The sequence below is a fragment of the Mobula birostris genome, chromosome 8 (genome assembly GCF_030028105.1).
Source record: "Mobula birostris isolate sMobBir1 chromosome 8, sMobBir1.hap1, whole genome shotgun sequence".
In the NCBI taxonomy this organism is placed as follows: Eukaryota; Metazoa; Chordata; class Chondrichthyes; order Myliobatiformes; family Myliobatidae; genus Mobula; species Mobula birostris.
In genome coordinates this window covers 161,625,595-161,645,352 of record NC_092377.1, presented here as the reverse complement: position 1 = coordinate 161,645,352, position 19,758 = coordinate 161,625,595, and the positions used below count along the sequence as shown (strand labels likewise).

The 19,758-nt window shown below is 47.8% G+C and overlaps 1 protein-coding gene across 3 annotated transcripts; it reads right to left on the bottom strand.

The window, feature by feature from the left end:
- Positions 1-8,348: 8,348 nt before the first annotated feature.
- Positions 8,349-19,028, bottom strand: LOC140201884 (heparan sulfate glucosamine 3-O-sulfotransferase 1-like). 3 transcript variants are annotated; one of them, XM_072266650.1, is made up of 4 exons: positions 18,899-19,028; positions 18,252-18,411; positions 10,783-11,058; positions 8,349-10,483 (listed from the first exon to the last, which is right to left on the bottom strand). In XM_072266650.1, exons 3-4 carry the CDS (start codon positions 10,942-10,944, stop codon positions 9,719-9,721), a joined length of 927 nt encoding a protein of 308 aa, XP_072122751.1. In that variant the 5' UTR covers positions 10,945-11,058; positions 18,252-18,411; positions 18,899-19,028; the 3' UTR covers positions 8,349-9,718. The 3 variants fall into 3 exon arrangements, with proteins under 3 accessions (XP_072122751.1, XP_072122752.1, XP_072122753.1); XM_072266651.1 differs by lacking the exon at positions 18,899-19,028 and adding an exon at positions 15,651-15,811 and having other exon boundaries at positions 18,252-18,835; XM_072266652.1 differs by lacking the exon at positions 18,252-18,411.
- Positions 19,029-19,758: the final 730 nt, after the last annotated feature.

The following is a 19,758-nucleotide window of genomic DNA, read 5'->3' as shown; positions in this document are numbered from 1 at the left end:
GTCTTTGGACTGTGGGAGGAAACCAGGGCACCTGGAGGAAACGCATATGGTGAAGGGGAAAACGTACAAACGCCTTACAGGCAGGGGTCTCCAGACCAGTCTGTGACAATGAGTCATACAGATTCACCACCCTCTGGCTAAAGAGTGACTGGGGAACCCTTCACTGCCACAGTCTTCCTCCACCCGCCCTCACTGCTGTTGTGATATGTCGCCATCTTCCCCCGGCTCCACCATTTCATCACTGCTTGTCCGGAACCAAACCCTTGACCTTGCCAGGACCCAAGTGCCAGATGGCCAAACTCCAGACGGCATCGCTCTCAGGACCTCAGGAACACCCTAGCCTCTCCACCATGACAAGGTGGCGATCCTCAAGCCTGCCCCCACCATGCAGTGTGAACACGGCCAATCTGTTCGTCAAGTCCTCCCTCATTCTCGTGTGCCACCTCTCTCCCATTTCCTCTTATTGTTAAACATTCTGTTTTGGGGGCCCTCCTCATTTTAAAGCTATTTACAATTCTACTCATCCCATCCCAACAGAGGAGCTCTCTTCTTCCACAGTGCTGAAGGCAGGGTCTGATGAATCAGAAATCTGCCCTACCACACCACTCTTTGAACCGATGATTTACCTCTCTAATCCTATTAATATTGCCCTTAATAATTGGGAGATGACCCCTTAATTATCATTCTTAATTATCCCACTTCTGACATATACTGTATTCTGCATGGTTATAAATGTGGCCAGGGAGAAGCCGGGAGAATAGGGTTGAGAGGAGAAATTAATCAGCCATGATCGGTTGATGGAACAGTCTTGATGGGCCGAAGGGCCTAATTGTGCTCCTGTGCCTGCGCCTGCGCCTCTGCTGGGGTTATCCATTGTGTCCTGTGCTCCCGATGATGCCTCCTCCACATTGGTGAGGCCCATCGTAAGTTGGAGGACTGCTTTGCTGAGCACCTCTGCTCCATTCACCAGAAGTGGAACTTCCCAGTGGCCAAACATTTGGATTCCGATTCCCATTCCCGTTCTGACCTGACGGTCCATGGCCTCCTATTGTGCCAAGATGGGGCATGAATATCGATTTTGCCTTCTCTTTCCTATTCCTCTCTTCTTCTATTCCGCACTCTGACCTCTTTATCTCTTCCCACCTGCCTATCACCTCCCCCTGGTGCCCCTGCTGCTTCCCTTTCTCCTATGGTCCACTCTCCTCTCCTATCAGATTCCGTCCTCTCCAGCCCTTTTCCTTTCCCACCCACCTGGCTTCACCTATCACCTTCCAGCTAGTCTCCTTTCCCTCCCCCCCCCAATCTTTTTATTCTGGTGTCTGTCCCCTTCCTTCCCAGTCCTGAAGAAATGTTGACTCTTTATTCATTTCCACTGATGCTGCCTGACCTGCCAAGCTCCTCCAACATCTTGAGTGTGTTACTTTGGATTTCCAGCATCTGCAGAATCCCTTGTGCCTACATGCCTTATGATCTTACTAGGGTAAATAACATTCCACCTGTGTGAATCCCCCACCACATCCTGTCACCCGGTGATCGTTGTCTCAGAGGCCAATGTCTGAACATCTTTCAAGAAGTGACCCCTCACAAGGCACCAGACCCAACTTTGTACCTGGCCAGGTACTGAAAACCTGTGCCAACCAACTGACTGGAGTGTTCAAGGACATCTTCAACCTCTTACTCCTACAGTCGGAGGTTCCCACCTGCTTCAGAAGGACAACAATCATTCTAGTGCCCAGGCAGGGCAGGGTGAGCTGCCTCAGTGACTATTTCCTGGTAGCATCCATGTTTACCATCGTGAAGTGCTTCGAGAGGTTGGATATAGCTGGAATGGACTCGTACTTGAGCAAAGACCTGGACCCACTGGAATTCAGCGCCAGCCACACTAGGTCGGTGGGAGGAGAGAGAGCAGCGCGCCGCACGTGCGCAGCCCTCTGGTGAAAAATGATATCTTATCCATCAAATAGGGGCCGTGGACAATTCTGATTTGATGGAGACGGACGTGAAAGCACAGAGGCACATCTGGAAAAATTTCTGAAACGCCAGTTCGCTGCTGTCGTTACTGCGTGGTCGGGAATCTTTCGGAGGGAAGGTCTCAAAATCCCCGGCTTTGCCTGCTGTTGGCGACCAAGATGGAAGTCGAATCGTTCGGATAGAGATGGCGCTCAGTACTCGGTGTCGGAGAGCTGATCAGAGCTCGAAGTTTTCGGATGACTCAGAGTCGGACTGTGGTCGGGTATGGCAGGGAGAGTTTTTCTTCCTTCTCCCGTCTGCGTGAGATGTGGGACATTTGAGAGACTTTGAACTTTACTGTGCTCATGGACTTCTTCATCAAGTTATGGTATTGTTGCACTGTTGTAACTATATGTTATAATTACGTGGTTTTGTTAGTTTTTTTCAGTCTTGGTCTGTCCTGTGTTTTGTGATATCACACCAGAGGAAATTGCATGCATTACTAAATGACAATAAAAGACGACTGCGTGTCTTCATAATCTAATCTCACCAGCTTCTAACTCTGCTTTGGAGCACCTGGACAACTGCAAGACACACGTCAGGCGACAGTTTATTGACGCAGCTCTGTGTTCAACAATATTATTGCCTTCTCCCCATATCCCTTCATGCCCTGACCAATCAAGAATCTATCAGCCTCTGCCTTCAATATACATAAAGGCTTGGCCTCCACAGCTGCCTGTGGCAAAGAATTCCTCAGATTCACCACTCTCTGGCTAAAGAAATTCCTCCTCATCTCCATTCTAAAAGGACGCCCCTCAATTCAATTTGCCCTCTGGTCTTAGACTCTCCCACCGTAGGAAACATCCTCTCCACATCCACTCTATCAAGGCCTTTCACCACTCAGTAGGTTTCAATGAGGTCACTCCTCATTCTTCTGAATTCCAGTGCATACAGGCCCTAAGCCATCAAACACTCTTCATACAACAAGCATTTAATCCTGGAATCATTTTCGTGAACCTCCTTTGAACCCTCTCCAGTTTCAGCACATCCTTTCTAAGGCCCAAGACTGCTCACAATACTCCAAGTAAGGCCTCACCAGTGCTTTACAAAGTCTCAACATTACATCCTTGCTTTTATATTCTAATCCTCTTGAAACGAAAGCTAACATTGCATTTGTCTACCTCAACCTGCAAATTTACCTTTAGGGAATCCTGCACAAGGAGTCTAAGTTCCTTTGCATCTCAGTTTTTTATATTTTCTCCCCATTTAGAAAATAGTCAACCCTTTCATTTCCTCTTGGTTGATAGGCTGGTTGAGTGGTGTGTTAACAACAACCTTGCACTCCGTGTCACCGGGACCAAAGAATTCAAAGATTCAAAGTACATTTATTGTCAAAGTATGCATCCAGAGTACAACTCTGAGATTTGTCGTCCCACAGACAGCCACAAAACAAAGAAACACCATGGAACCTGGTCAAGAACACATCGAACACCCAGCGTGTGACTGAAGAACAAACAATGCAAACAGCACAAAGCGAGCGAACAAGAGATAGAATGTCAAACATCAAACCAGGAGTCCAGCAGTGTTCGGTTTCGGTCAGGTCAGCATCGCACCGCCTGCCCACCGCGGGCAACAGGGCGAAGTATTCTTCGCTGAAACGCCCCAGAGTGCCCCGATCAAGTCACTCAATAGAAAGATTAAGCAGAATCCAGGAACGCATGCAACATAAACCCTAAAGTCCCCCAAAGTATTGTTGCGGGCTTGAAAGGAAAAACACAGGACAGTCCTTATTGAGGGGTCAGAGGTGGAGAGGGTGAGCAGCTTCAAGCTCCTGGGCATCAGCATCTCAGAGGACCGATCCTGGGTCCAACGCATTGATGCACAGTATACCAGCAACTTTATTTATTGGGAGTTTGTGGGGAACTCAGAATAAAAAGCTGTGTGGGGGGAGGGGGAAGAAGGTTGGCTGGAAGATGATAAGTGAAGCCAAGTGGGTGGGAAAGATAAAGGGCTGGAGAGGAAGGAATCTGATAGGAAAGGAGCATGGACCATAGGAGAAAGGGAAGGAGGAGGGGACCCAGGGAGGTGAGAACAGGTAAAAGGCCAGAGCAAGGAATAGAAGAAGAGGGGAGGGGAAGGGATTTTTTTTTTACGGGAAGGAGAATCGATATTCGTGCCATCAGGTTGGACACTACCCAGACAGAATATAAGGTGTTGCTCCTCCTCCCCAAGGGTGGTCTTACCTTGTCACAAGAGGAGGCCATGGACTGTCATGTTGGAACGGGAATTAAATTGTTTGACCACAGGGAAGTCCCGCCTTAGGTGGATGGAGCAGAGGTGCTCGACAAACTGGTCCTGTAATTTGATGGAGACAGCTGTGAGAAGCACGGAGGAACACCTGGAGTAACTTCTGAAATGCCTGCTTCGCTGCCGCTGCTACTGTGCGATCGAGAATCTCCGGAGATGAAGGCCCCAAATCCTCGGCCTTGCCTATTGCCTGTTGCCTGTTGCTGGGGCCAGGGTTGAAGTGCTCGGCAGAGATGGTGCTCGGTGCTCGGTGCTGGAGAGCTGGTTGGAGGCTTAGAGTTTTCTGACGGATTCGGAGTCGGACTGTGGTCAGATGCTTCCGGGATGCTGCATCGGCAAGTTTGCGGCACTGGAAGTTCACCGTCTGCGTGAGATGATCGGACTTTCGAGAGACTTTGAGATTTTACCATGTTCATGGTCCGCTCTTTATCAAATTATGGTATTGCTTTGCACTGTTGTAACTATATGTTATAATTATGTGGTTTTTGTTAGTTTTTCAGTCTTGGTTTGTCATGCGTTTTCTGTGATATCATTCTGGAAAAAACACTGTATCATTTCTTAATGGATGCATTCCTAGATGACAATAAAAGAGCCTGTCCTCATAATCTAATCTAATCTAATCAACCAGAGAAATCCGTGTAGTGAATTTCATTACATTTTGCCCAAGGCTGCTGCTATGTACAACATTCCAAATGATGGGCTTCCACCCGAAATGTCATCTGCCCATTTCCCTCCACAGACGCTGCTTGACCACGCAGACTTTCTACAGCTTTTTGTGCTCCAGATTACAGCATCTAGTTTCTTGAGTCTGCAGTTATTGCGCTGCCTTTTTTAGAGCCGCGGTAGTCAGTTCTGTCACTTGTTGCACATGTTATCAAGGGGGAGGAGGAGGATTTGGAAACCAGACACGCACTGCCTGTTTCAGTCCTTTGCCCTGCAGATCCTCTCCCTCACGCAGCGAATAAAGTTTATTCCCAGTGGCTCTCACAAAATGGCCGAATTGTAGCCATTTCGCGCAGCTCCAGCAGCGGCTCTTCCGGAGTCTACCCCGGGATTTGGAGGCAGCCGTTAATTATGCTCCGTCCTCAAATTCGGGAGCTGCCCTCGATTCAATATGCCTATCCTCGGGAGTGGTTCCAGATTTAATCGCCTTCTCGGCTTTTGGGAAAGAAGCCGGGGTCGTCAGCCTTGATTTGAAACATTAACCCTTAACGAGGGCCAGTTCTGTCTGAGTGTCAGGCCACGGGAATCACCCAGACCCATGCCGCTCGGCCCGGAAATAGAGACTGTGCATTTGGGGTCTATGTCTCAGAATACGGCGGCGCAGCCTGCATTCACTTTCCTGGATTAAAAAGGTACAATTTGGACCCCATTTCCGGAGGAAGGTGGTGTCCCGGTACCAAAAAGGAGCTGTGGTGTGGATTGCCTCTGCCAAGGCAAGACGTGGTATCCCGGCTCCTGCACAGTACCTCTGTTGACTCATGGTGGTCCGGTACGATGCGACTGCGAATTGGACCCTGAAACTGGCGCCGCGACCCGGGACAGCGCACGGAGCAGAAAAGCAGGATTCCGGACTCCGTATCCCGGGACAGTGTACGGAGCAAAGCAACAGGATTCTAGACTCCGTATCTCGGGATCCAGGTTCAATGTCCCACAAGAGAGCAGGACTGCCTGGAGATGGGACAGTTTAGAACAACAATCTGCTGGAGAAATTCAGGGGGTCGAGCAGCATCTATGGGGGTTGTGGGGAGGGGGAAGGAATCGTCGACGCTTTAGGTCACAACCTTGCACCCGAACCGTGCAGAATTCGCCTCCCAGTAGCTGTCTCCATTTTTACCCACCTATGTCCACCTGCCTTTTTTCTTCCTCCTCCACCTGTACCTATCATCCACCTGCCTGTCTCCCCTAACCACCACTCTCTCTCCCTTTACTAGATTTATCCATCCCTCACTCCACCAATCCTTCCTCTTTACATCAGCCATCCCCCATCTGGATGTGGGATGTCAACAATTCCTCCCCCCTCCCCCTCCCCACCCGTTAGTCTTGCGAGACTAGGGATCTGCGCCTGGAAAGTCTTCACTCTCCAGGGCGCAGGCCTGGGCAAGGTTGTATGGAAGACCAGCAGTTGCCCATGCTGCAAGTCTCCCCTCTCCACGACACCAACGTTGTCCAAGGGAAGGGCATTAGGACCCATACAGCTTGGCACCAGTGTCGTCGCAGAGCACTGTGTGGTTAAGTGCCTTGCTCAAGGACACAACACGTTCCCTCAGCTGGGGCTCGAACTCACGACCTTCAGGTCGCTAGTCCAATGCCTTAACCACTTGGCAAACGTGCCCACATCCCTCCCCATAGATGCTGAGTTATTCCAGCAGGATTCTGGCATCTGCTGTCTCTTCTGTTTCCAGGCAGTCCTGCTTTCATGTGGGATGTGGGATGAACATTTTACACCGCCAGCGATCACCAATCGGGGTTCAATTCCTGCTGCTGGCTGTAAGAAGTTTGTATGTTTTCCCCATGGCTGCGTGGGTTTCCTCCGGGTGCTCTGGTTTCCTCCCACAGTCCAAAGACATAGGGATTGGGGTTAGTAAGTCCTTGGCATGCTATGTTGGCACTGGAAGGGCAGTAACAGCTGTGGGCTGCCCCCAGCACAATCTTTGGGCTGTGTTGGTCATTGATGCAAAACATCACATTTCACTGAATGTTCCAAAGTTTTGATTCACATGTGGCAAATAAAGCTAACCTAGGACGGTGGGGAATATTGGTAGCTCGTCTCAAGAACCCAGGTACCGGTAAAGACAGCCGACAAAAGCAATGTGGTGCACAGGATCACCTGTTGTCACAGCAACAAGAACTACGTCAGCCAGACAGGACGTAAATGCTCAACTCATTTACAGGAACACAGACTAACGGTACAGAGACCTGATCCACTGTCGCTGATCTTGGTACACGAAGACCGAGAAGGACGCCATTTTGACTGGAACACTGCAGCGGTTCTGCCCAGGCAAACCACGAAGCAGGCTTGAGAATTTTTAGAAGCGTGGTTCTCTTCTGATCAATCTGTAAACAAACATATCAACACAAACATCATCTATGAACCACTAAGAGCTAAGGAAATGCGAGCCAATTGAATTCAAAGATCAGCTGAAGGGGTAGCCAATCAGACTGAGGCAAGCAAACAGGGGCCTATGTAAATGTACTGACAATGTCAGCTCGACTGGTGATGAAACATCTGCAAGCTAATTGCCAAGCTTGGGAACACTGCAATATCAAAGACTAACCTTTCTTTCCAATAACTCAAAGACTGACACGCCCTTTTTGCTTGGGTACGTAATGACAACACAGGTCATGGGGCATACTGCCCTAATTGTTTTCCACATAACAATACCAGAGAGATTAGCTTTTTAAGTTTTAACATGTCACACTGTGATAAACAGCCCAGTCTATCACAAAGCCCTCCCCATCATTGAGCACATCTGCAAAGAGTTCTACCATATCCATCATCTAGGGGACCCACCATCCAGACCATGCTCTCTTCTCACTACTACCATCGGGCAGGAGGTTCAGGAATAGTTATAACCCTACAACCATCAGGCTCCTAAACCAGCATGGATAACTTCACTCAGCTCAACACTGAACATTGAACTCACTTTCAAGGACTCGACAACTCATGTTCTCAATATTATTTATTTTTATTATTAGCATGATTTGTGTTTTGCACATTGGTTGTTTGTCAGTCTTTGTTAAGTATATTTTTTCACACATTCCATTGTATTTCTTTATTTTCCTGAAAATGCCTGCAAGAAAATGAATCTCAGGGCTGTATGTGGTGACATATGTGTACTTCGATGCCTCTCAAAGTCCAAGTGTACGCCCTTGTCATAAGAGGTGGGTACAGGTAAGGCTGACCAACAGGGCTCTGGTGAAGCTGTACAGGCCAAACCCCTGCACAGTGGACACAATGGATCACAGAAACATTGAAGAACTCCAACCCTACCATCAACTTTGGATGATGGAGATGAGAGGTCACCAGTGGCCTATACTCCACTGGTGCTAAGGTCCAAGAAGAAGAAGAAGAATCCATACTTTGATAATAAATTTACTCTGAAATTTTTTAATGTGTTCACAGTCTTCATGATAACACAGGTACGGCTTTTATTGAGCTGTACAGTTACTCAGACTGACAGACAGATGGAGTAACTCAAGTGATGTCCCAATATAATTACAATGTGAACAGCCACAACATCGCAATCAAATTAACAACCAAAATATTCAAGATGATTAGATCATTACAGTTTACTAAGTTAATGGAACAGTTTCTCTCCCCCCCCACACTTATTAGAAGTGTTTTGCTACTTATAATCTACAAAATTTGCTAGTTTTCATAGAAAATGTGTAAAGATAAGATGCAGGGTATCCCTGATAGAAGTCTGTAATCAATAGTGCACAATATCCCTTCCAGGCTCTGATGTAAGACCATAAGTCCATAAAACATAGGAGCAGAATTAGGCCATCTGGCCCATCAAGTCAGCTCTACCATCCCACCATGGCTGATTTCTCCCTTTCAACCCATCATCCTCCTCCAAGAGTACCACAACCTTGTCTTAGGCTTTGGAGGCTTGTCTGCCTCAATGACACACAGGGCAATGTTGGCTGGAGTCAGGGCCTTGTGCTTTGGCTCTTGATAGGGTCATCCATGCCAAACAGGTCAAAGGGTAGAGGCCAGGCAAAGGATGGTCCACTGGTCCTCCAGGTTTGGGGGGCTCAGCTTAGGACTAACAACCCTGACATGTCAAAAAACAATTGTTACAGAAACAGCAAAGAAGAATCCTTCTATACAGAGATGGAGGACCAGCGCTGTAATGGACAGTAAGCAAAAAATCCCATTCTCCTGCCTTCTTCCTGTAACCTGTGACACCTTTACTAATCAAGAAATTATCAACCACCGCTTTAAGTATGGCCAGTGACTTGGCCTCCACAGCCATCTGCGGCGATGAAATCCACAGAGTCACTAACCCCTGGCTGAAGAAATTCGTCATTATCTCTGTTCTAAAGGGAAGTCCTATTCTGAGACCGTGCCCCCAGTCCTAGACCCAACTATTGTAGGAAACATCCTCTCCATGTCCACTTTACCTAGGTTTTATTTCAATGAGATTCCTGCCATGCCCCTCCTCCCCCCCCCCAGCATCCCCATTCTTGCGAGTACAGTCCCAGAGACACCAATCGATACTCATATGTTAACCCTTTCATTCCCGGAGTCACTCCTGTGAACCTCCTCTGGACCATCTCCAATGCCAGCACATTTTTCCTTAGACAAGGAGTCCAAAACTGTCGAAAGAAGATGCTTTGTGATGGAATGTTATGGTCTTCCAGGGTCTCCACGTTGTCACGCATAGTTAGTAAGTCTAATAACTGAGTGCGGTGGTACCATCACTGGATCTGAAGTGAGTTCCCTCAGGATTCTTCAGCACCAGTTAAATGTCCTCCCTACCATTCTGAAGAAATTCTCATTGTGTTCCTTGAAATAATCGCAGAGCTGCTGCAGGACAGTTCGATTCACTGAAGGATGGGGCCGTCCTTTGGACTGGTCCAGGCACCTCTCATGCCCTGCGGCGCGCATGCAGTAGAAACCTTTTGTCTGGTTGAAATAGAAGTTGGAGGCTTTGATTCGGCGAGGAAGCTGGAGGAACTTCTCCACCTCCTGCAGCTCGGACAGTGGATTCTTGATCAAAGCGTCTCCGTCCACCAGATGGATCTGCTGCCGCGGGAACAGTCTCAGCCAGATTGCCATGTGGACGTCATACACACTGCGCTGGATGGCCTTGTACCTGGTGTTTAACTTCCCATTCTGCACCAGAAGTTCTTCGACAGGCTGACATCGCTTCTGACGCTCCCTTCTGTTGTACAACACCTGCGTGTAGTCGGAGATTACGCGCTCTGCCGGGTCTCGAACGATGAGCAGCAGCCTGGTGGAGTTGCTCATGTTGTAGATTCTCTCAGCGGCCTTCCACGCGGTGAAGTAACCGGGGGTCTTCTCCAGGGTAAGCTGGTGGGGCAGAGACTCCGGCATCTGCTCGCGGTACCACTCGAGGCCCTTCTGGTAGTTCTCATCCCAGTCAAAGAAGTGGACCTCTGCCTTGGCCACCACAACGTCAGGATGAAGGTTTACCATCTCCAAGAGAGCTCTTGTTCCCCCTTTCCGAACTCCGATGATAATTGCCTGAGGAACCTGGAACAGCAAGTAATTGGCAAAGTCAGAGCTTCAACATCTTGCAAAGCACACCAGAATATCAACCATTAATAGTCACAAGAGATTCTGCAGGTGTTGAAAATCTTGAGCAATACACACACAAACTGCCGGAAGAACTCAGCAGGTCAGGCAGCTTCTATGGAGGGAAATAAGCAGTCAACAGTTCGGGCAGAGACCCTTCATTGGTTGGCCTGGAACGTCGGCTGTATATTTCCCAGACTGTCATGAGGTCAAAAGTATGGATGTTTTACCGAGAGACCTACAAGGCTGTGACATACCTTACGAGTGGCGTTGGTACCCAAGTGGGTCAGAAGGTTCTTTCTCTGAGCTGCTGTCTCCAGACGTCGCAGCCAGCGCTGGAGGGCCATGTCCTCCGAGTGGGTGTTGGAAAGGAACATGGGGACCTTCAGTAGAAGTGGCAGGATCATTAACCACGACATCAGGACAAGCCTTTGGCTCACAGCACTTCGCCAGGTACAACACCGCACAACACCATGATGTTACTGCTCAGGAGTATCAGGATCTTTTGGTGATAGAACAGATTCGAACGCCATCTGTTAAAGGTAAAAATCAAAGTATCTACTTAAGCTCTACTTCACATTCCAGTGCAATATTTGAACTGCACTCTTGCACGTAACCCAAATTCTAGAGCAGCTGTAAGTCAGATTTTCTCAATGACCGCATATTTGGGGATCTGACAGTCACTATTTTCAAGCAAAAATAATGAGGTTTCTGCATCTCAGCAGCAACAGCCAAGGGTAGCCGACTTGGGGAATTAACCCCGCAAATATTTACAAACTCCCCCTTTACGATTACTAGGCTTAAAGGACTTGTATAGTGACCTGCACAAAATGCTGGAGGAGCTCAGCAAATCAGGAGGGGAAAGAAGCACATCAATATTTTGTGCTGAGACACTTCAGCAGAGATGCAGCAACACCACAGGCAAGTAGCATTAGAACAGGGGTTCCCAACCTGGGGTCCATGGACCCCTCGGTTAATGGTAAGGCTTCATGGCATTAAAAAAGTTTGGGAACTTTAGAGACACCACATCCACAAGAAAAACACAAAACTATACAAGAAAGAACACAATGAGCAAAAAAAAAGTCCATTATGTTGCAAAGCATTCACAGTGTTGAAAGGCCTAGATAGAGTGGATGTGAAGATGTTTCCTACAGAGGGGGAATCTAGGACCAGATGGCACAGCCTCAGAATAGAGTGGTGTCCATTTAGAACAGAAATGAGGAGGAATTTATTTAACTAGGGGGTGGTGAATCTGTGGAATTCATTGCCACAGATGGCTGTGGAGGCCAAGTCGTTGAGTATATTTAAATTTATTTATATATTGGCGAGACCTGACGCAGGCTGGGAGACTGTTTCGCTGAACACCTATGCTCTGTCCGCCAGAGAAGGCAGGATCTCCCAGTGGCCACACATTTTAATTCCACATCCCATTCCCATTCTGATATGTCTATCCACGGCCTCCTCTACTGTCAAGATGAAGCCACACTCAGATTGGAGGAACAACACCTTATATTCCGTCTGGGTAGCATCCAACCTGCTGGCATGAACATTGACTTCTCCAACTTCCGTTAATGTCCCTCCTCCCCTTTGTACCCCATCTGTTATTTATTTATTTATTTCCCCCCTTTTTTTCTCTCTCTATTTTCTCTCCCTTTGTCCTTCACTACAACTCCTTGCCAGATCTTCAACTTCCTCTGGGCTCCCCTCTCCCTTTCTCTCTCCCTAGGCCTCCCATCCCATGATTCTCCCTCTTCTCCAGCCTTGTATCCCTTTTGCCAATCAACTGTCCAGCTCTTGGCTCCATCCCTCCCCCTCCTGTCTTCTCCTATCATTTCGGATCTCCCCTTCCCACTTTCAAATCTCTTACTCTCTCTTCTTTCAGTTAGTCCTGACGAAGGGTCTCGGCCCGAAACGTCGACTGTACCTCTTCCTAGAGATGCTGCCTGGCCTCCTGCGTTCACCAGCGTTTTTTGTGCGTGTTGCCTGGGTTTACTTAAAGCGGAGATTGACAGGCTCTTGATTAGTAAGGGTGTCAATGGTTACAGGGAGAAGGCAGGAAAGTGGGTTGAGGGGGGGATAATCGATCAATCATGATGGAATGGCAGAACAGACTCGATGGGCCAATTGGCCTAATTCTACTCCTATCTCTTATGGTCTTACTGAGGTGGAGATTGGGGTTTGCAGGTTGGTTCAAGAACTGAATTGTTGAAAAGAAGTAGCTGTTTCTGAAACTGGTGATGTGGGACTTCAAGGCCAGAACAGTAAACAACATTAGAAGGGTCATCAGTGCTGCAGGTCAGTTGTTGAACTTATCCCTTTGACATGGGTTTCCTGGTCTTTTGCCACCCAACCAGCCTTGAAATACACCCATTCAAAAGTGAGAAGTACTCTGAACTGAGTAATCCTGAGATTCATACTACTGGAAAATAATATAATCCTGTTGCGATATTGACCACTGCGGCAGACAGGAAGGATCTGCAGCGGGTCGTTAAAACTGCCCTATGCATCACCGGCACCAGCCTACCTGCCATCAAGGACATATAATACAGACCGTTGTCAGAAAAAGGCTAGCAATATCATGAAGGATTCACCCACTCCGCTCATCGATTGTTGGCCCTACTCTCATCAGGGACAAGGCTACGGGGTATCCATGCCAGGACCACCAAACTCAAAAACAGAGACTTCCCCAAGCTGTCAGACTGATCGACACATCCACCCAACCGTACTTTATCATTTCCTGTCAGAGTCACCTGATGTACAGATACTCCTGTACCTAGTGTCACTTTATGTCTATGAACTGTATATAAGCTAATCTTATGTATTTACACAGTGGCCACTTCTGTATCAAGACTGAGTGGATACGTCCTGTACCTAATCAAGTGGCCACTGGACGTATGTTCATGGCTGTAGACCATCCACTTCTAGGTTTTATACGTTGTGCATTCAGAGATGCTCTTCTGCACACTACTGTTGTAACGTGTGGTTATTTGAGTTACTGTCGCCTTCCTGTCAGCTTGAACCAGTTTGGCCATTCTCCTCTGACCTCTCTCATTAACAAGGTGTTCTCACCCACAAAGCTACTGGATGTTTCTAGTTTTTCGTAACATCCTCTGGAAACTCAAAAGACTGTTGTGCATTAAATGCCCAGGAGATCAGCAGTTTCTGAAATACTCAAACCACCCTATCTGGTGCCAACAATCACTCCACAGCCAATGTCACTAAAATCACATTTTTTCTCCATTCTGATATTTGGTCTGAACAACAACTGAGCCCCTTGACCAGGTCTACATGCTTTTATGCATTGAGTTGCTGCCACATGATTGGCTGACTAGATATTTGCATTAACGAGCAGGCATACCTAATAAAGTGGCCACTGAATATAGGTTCACAAGCACAAAAAAATCAGCAGATGCTGGAAATCCAAGGCAAAACACAGAATGTTTGAGGTACTCGGCAGGTCAGGTAGCATCGATAGAAAGGAATAAATAGTCGACTTTTTGAGCCAAGACCCTTCATCAGTCCTGATGAGTGAGCTTGGCCCAAAACGTTGGCTGTTTACTCTATTTCACAGATGCTGCCTGGCCTGCTGAGTTCCTCCAGCATTTCGTGGCTGGTGCCACTGAATGTACAGTAGTTTCCTTTTCTGGGAGCAGACGTGGGGGAAGGGCTGTATGTGTAGTCACTTGTGACATCCAGCCATCCAACCTGCTGAATCCTATTTGTTTCTACACCAGGTCTGGCACTGGGCTCTACCTCCCCAATCACAGTTGGGGGAATGAGTGTAGAGAGGCAAAGAGGTGAGAGGGGAGGGGAGAGACAGGAGATGGCTGCTAATAGGTGGATCTAGGTGAGGAGGGGCCATTGCTTGCTAGCTCCTGTCTCACTCCTTTATACTAGTTATTTCCCCTCCACCCTTTCAGTCCTGATGCAGGAACGTTGACCGTACGACAATGAGGTAGAGGTCAGCTATTTGGCCCATCAAGTCTGCTCTGTCATTCCATTATGGTTGACTTACTTTCCTTCTCAACCCCATTCTCCTGCCTTCTCCCTTGTAACATTTGACACCTTTACTAATCAAGAACCTAATCTCCACTTTAAGTATACCGAATGGCTTGGCCTCCACAGCCATCTATGGCAATGAATTCCACAGATTCACCACACTCTGACTAAAGAAATTCCTCTTATCTCTGTTCTAAAGGAACATCCCTCTGTTGTGAGACTGTGCCCTCTGGTCCTAGACTCCCCCACTACTGGAAACATCTTCTCAATGTCCATTGTATCTAGTCTTTCAATTTTCGATAGATTCTGATGAGATTCCCCTTTCATTTCTTTTTAACCTCCAATGAGTACAGGCCCAGAGCCATCAAATGCTCCTCCTAGGTTAACCCTTTAATTTCAGGGATAATTTTTGTAAACCTCTTCTTGACTGTCTCCAATGCCAACATATCCTTTCCTAGATTTAGGGCTCCAAACTGTTCACAGTACTCCAACCCTGCCTTGCCCAGAGCCATCAAATGCTCCTCCTACATTAACTCTTTCATTGCTGGGATCATCAACCACCCCCTGCCTCCATAGATGCTGCCTGACTCACTAAGTTCAACTAGCAGCCAGTTTCTTTTTGGATAATGATACGGCTTTCCAATAATAACCTTAGGGAAAAGGCTGCCCATTACAGACAGGAGGTGGGAGGGAAGGAGAAGTCTCGGAGGCCTTTTGCAGCTCAGCGTCACACTCAATAAATCATTCCGTGCACAGACTAAAAGGCTGGTAATTTGATACTCCTCTCATTAAGCTGGAGACCCCAGATGTGGAAGGAGTCTTTTGCCCTCAGAGGAATTCTGAGGTGAAGCTCAAATTGGTCTCAGTGAGAGTCCACAAAGCTAATTTATTTGGTATTAAGAGAGTAAATCTGTCACCAAGTGTTGAATGTCACTTCTAATATACTTCCCTAGCCCACAGGTCTCACATTGAAAACCACACACACACACTGACCTCTTCACTTAAAATTCACCCTCAAATTCAACAGTAATCTGTTTCACGCAAGTTTTTTGTAAACACATGGGGAAGATGAATACAAGGTACCGGTAAAGACAGCCGACCAAAGCAATGTGGTGTGCAGGATCACCTGTTGTCACGGCAACTAGAACTGCGTCAGCCAGACAGTACGTAAACTCTCAACTTGTTTACGGGAACACAGACTGTCGGTATGGAGACCTGATCTACTGTCGCTGATCTCAGTAAATGCAGACCAAGAGACACCACTTTTACTGGGACACCATGGAGGTTCTGGCAAAGGCAAACACAAAGCAGGCATGAGAATCTTTAGGAGCGTGGTTCTCTTCTGATAATTCCGTAAACAAACATACTGAAATAGATGCCATCTATGAACCCCTAAGAGCTAAAGAAACACGAGCCAATAGAATTCAAAGTACAACTGAAGGGGTAGCCAATCAGGACCGAGGCAAGTGAATGGGCGCCTATAAAATGTGAGCACTCCCAGAGGGCAACACCAACAACTGCCCACTGAGGACGTCACCTTGACTGGTGATGAAACGTCTGCAAGCTAATTGCCAAGCTCGGCGAACACCCACAACATCAAATAGATACAATCATTCAATAACTAGACCAGATATAGTCCATCAGGTAGTTACCTGTGTATCACAGGCCAATGAGAAGTAAAAGCAAGCAGAGTTACTGAGAACAGAGACTAGAATCGTGCTGGTTGGTTCAAGAACCGAATGAATGAAGGGAAATAGCTGTTCTTAAACTGATGGCATGGGACATCAGGCTTCCATATCTACTGCTGCTGTGAGAAGGGACTAAAGATTAAAGAATATAGTGTTCCTGGCAACCTTCACTCACTGGGTGGATAACTTCACTCACCTCAACACTGGCTTGGTTCCACAACCTATGGATTTACCTTCAAGCACTCTACAACTCAAGTTCTCGCATCACCTTGTTCTCGCTCAGTCTGTTCTGTATCTGTCCTGAGGCTTTTATATCTTCTCCCTGATGGCAACAGCGTGGTGGGGATCCCTGAAGATGGTCGCTGCTTTCCTATGACAGCATTTCATGTAGATGTGCTCAACGTAGGGGAGAGCTTTACCCATGATGGACTAGGCCGTATTCATTACCTTCTGTTGGATTTCCTGTTCAAGGGCATCGGTACCTGCTCTGATGCAGCCAATCGATACACCCTCCACTACACATCTAAAGAAGTCTGTCAACGTTTTCGATGTTATGGTAAGTCTCCGCAAACTCCTAAGGAAGTATCTCTGTGTCGACGAAGTATAAAAGATCATGTCAGGAGAGTGAGATTCTCTTGGATTCTCTGAGGCTCCCTCTCCTGAAGGTTTGCTATGTCAATAAAGATAGATTCACAAGATTCTGCAAATTCGGGAAATCTTGTGCTATGCACAATGAATGTGAGTAACATCTTGATGGTGTGTTTTTGGGCCGATTGAGCAATTTGGTGCTTTGCTGTCTCTGAGGAAGTTTGATGAGGTTTGGAGCAGAGTCTGCGGCCTGGAGGCCACGCTTGACTCCATTTCTCGCCAATCTCGCCAATTAAAGCGTCAAGCAAGACTGGAATCAAAGAGGACGAGAGTGGAGGCGGGTGGGTTCTCAGCACCATCTGTCTGTGTTTGACTGGTCTTTCTCTCCATCTCGCTTGCTGCTGCTGGGGGAAGATGCAGGAGTCTTGGGCAAGGTTTGATCAGCGTGGTCTGTGCGTTCCCAGAGTTCTGGCCAACAAGCCTCGACTTCTGGACAGGTACAGTACGGTGAGAGAAAGTTCTGCAGCCAAACATGGGCGAATGGGACTAGCTCAGACGGGCTGAAGGGCCTGTTTCCAACAACGTCCCCTTTAATTCTTTTTGTATCTCCTGCGTGAACTAACCATTGCTTTGAGCAGGAATATTTTTACACCGGCCTGAAGACTGTGTGTCACTTTAAATGTTTATTTTTGTAACATGCATACTATAAATATTTAGAATGAAAATTGAAAAATCACATTTAGGTTAATAATTGAAGGGTATAATGAAATACAGTACAACAAAGCAAATCTTTCATTCTTAATAATCTTCCTTTCTGGTCTGTGTTTATTCCAGCCGGTAACAAAGGCTATGTGCGCGGAAGCGTTTCAGTTACCGAGCGGCCGTGCACCCAAGAGAGAACAGTGTATTACTCAGTGACTATTTTCACTACATGGATGCACTCATGTATGGCATTACTGTCTGGATGGCAGGGAGACAAGGCAAACAAAAGCTTCTCACTGTACCTCAACACACTCGACAATAATAAACCAATTACTAAAGCAATTGCGTAACGACCGAGAGTTGACTTCCCCAAGCAAACGGTAGAGGCGCAGAAATCCATAACGCGGACTGCCACAAAGCAAGATATTGGGAATCGTTAATGTAAAAATTAGCACTGGGATAAATAGCTGAACCGCCACCCACACGGTTGACTCCAAGTAAAACCAATACGTGAAAACAATTTTCCACTTTCGTTTTACATTTTAGATGTCCAAAATTTTGTTTTTAATTTAATAGATGCTAGAAAGGGTCAGCGGGTCAGATAGCATCTGTGGAGAGGGGAATGACGAACTCGCCAGGTCTTTCGATTGCTTTTTCACTCCCTGATCCACTCGAGAATCAACAACTTTTCCCGCCCGTGTACCTGTTGCCGCTCCCGTTCCTCCTCGTTCTCCTCTCACTAAACCTACCTCCTTCAGTGTTGGATTTCCTCAGATCAAGGTGGAGACAGGAGTGACTGTGGATACTGCAACCCGGAGCAACGCACAACAACTCAGTGGGTCGGGGTTGGGGGGGTGGTGTTGGACAGTCGCTATTTCGGGTCCAGACCCGTCCTTTGGGCTGGATGTCCTTGGAACATAGAACAGTACAGTATGGGAAAAGGCACTGTGTCAAAATCACCGCACATTCGACCCGCAGAAGCATTCAACCAGCCGCCTGGTTTTGTGCGACCTCTCCCTCGGTGTCAGTCAGGGGCTTGGAGCCTGAGGGCGAGGTACCCCTCCGCTGCAACCCAGGGCCCGTGGCCACCTGGGGGGGAGCCGATCGGGCACAGCGAACCGAGACCTTGCCCCGGAGACTTGGCGTCCGTCTCTTGAAGGAGTCGTTGAAACTCCCCTCACGAATTCAAGCGCACCAGGGTAGGGGAGGGGCGAATGGAGGGAGCGGGAGGGACGAGCGGGTGGGGCAGCAGAAAAGTGGCAAATAGAGGGGAGGGAAGGGTCGGGAGGTGAGAGAAGAGGGGTGGGGGTTAGGATGCAGAGACAAGGAAGGCAGGGGTGGGAAGATATGGAGTTGGGAGGCGGGCTAGGGGGAATATTGGACAGGGTGGAGGTACCTGTGCAGTGGCCGGGACCCCGAGGTCGGGCGCGGTGCGAGGAAGCTTCCACCGACAGAGTTTGTATGAACGCCCCGGGACCCGCAGAAAAGCAGCGTCGTGAGTCCGCTGACAAAACAGTTACAACCCCCTCTCCGCCCCCGTCCCGTCCCGTCCCGCCCCGCCCACCGGACCCCCTCCCTCCACCGCTCTCCGCAACTTCAGCGACAGACGCCACTGGCACACTGACCACGCTGCCGTTTGTAATGGTTAATCATGGTGGCGCACAGGCAAATGCCCACGCACGCAGGTGCGCGCTCTCTCTCTCTCTCTCTCTCTCACACACACACACACACACACACACACACACACACACACACAACCACGCACAAAGAGGTGCACTTTGGCACTCAAAGTTCAAAGTAAATTTATTAGCAATATGACACCCTATACTACCCTGAGCGTCATTTTCTCGTAGGCATTAACAAAGAAACACCATAGAATCAATGAATAACTACGTACAAAGACAAACAACCGAAGTGTAAAAGATGACAAACTGCGAATACAAAAAAAGGCTGTAATAATAAATAAACAAGCAAAACAGAGAGAAAAAATACGCGAAGAACCCGAGTTGTAGTCTTTGAAAATGGTTACGAATCAGTTCAGAGTTGAGGCGAGTGAAACTATCCACGTTGGTTTCAGAGCCTGATGGTTGAAGGGTAATAACTGTTACTGAACCTGGTGGTGTGGGACCTAAGATTCCTGAACCACACACACACACGCACACACGGGCTTTCTTTCTGTTATACATGCAGAGAACACAGGTGCACTCTCTTTCTCTTTCCCTCCTCTCAAGGAGACAGTGAAAAGCTCTCATTTGC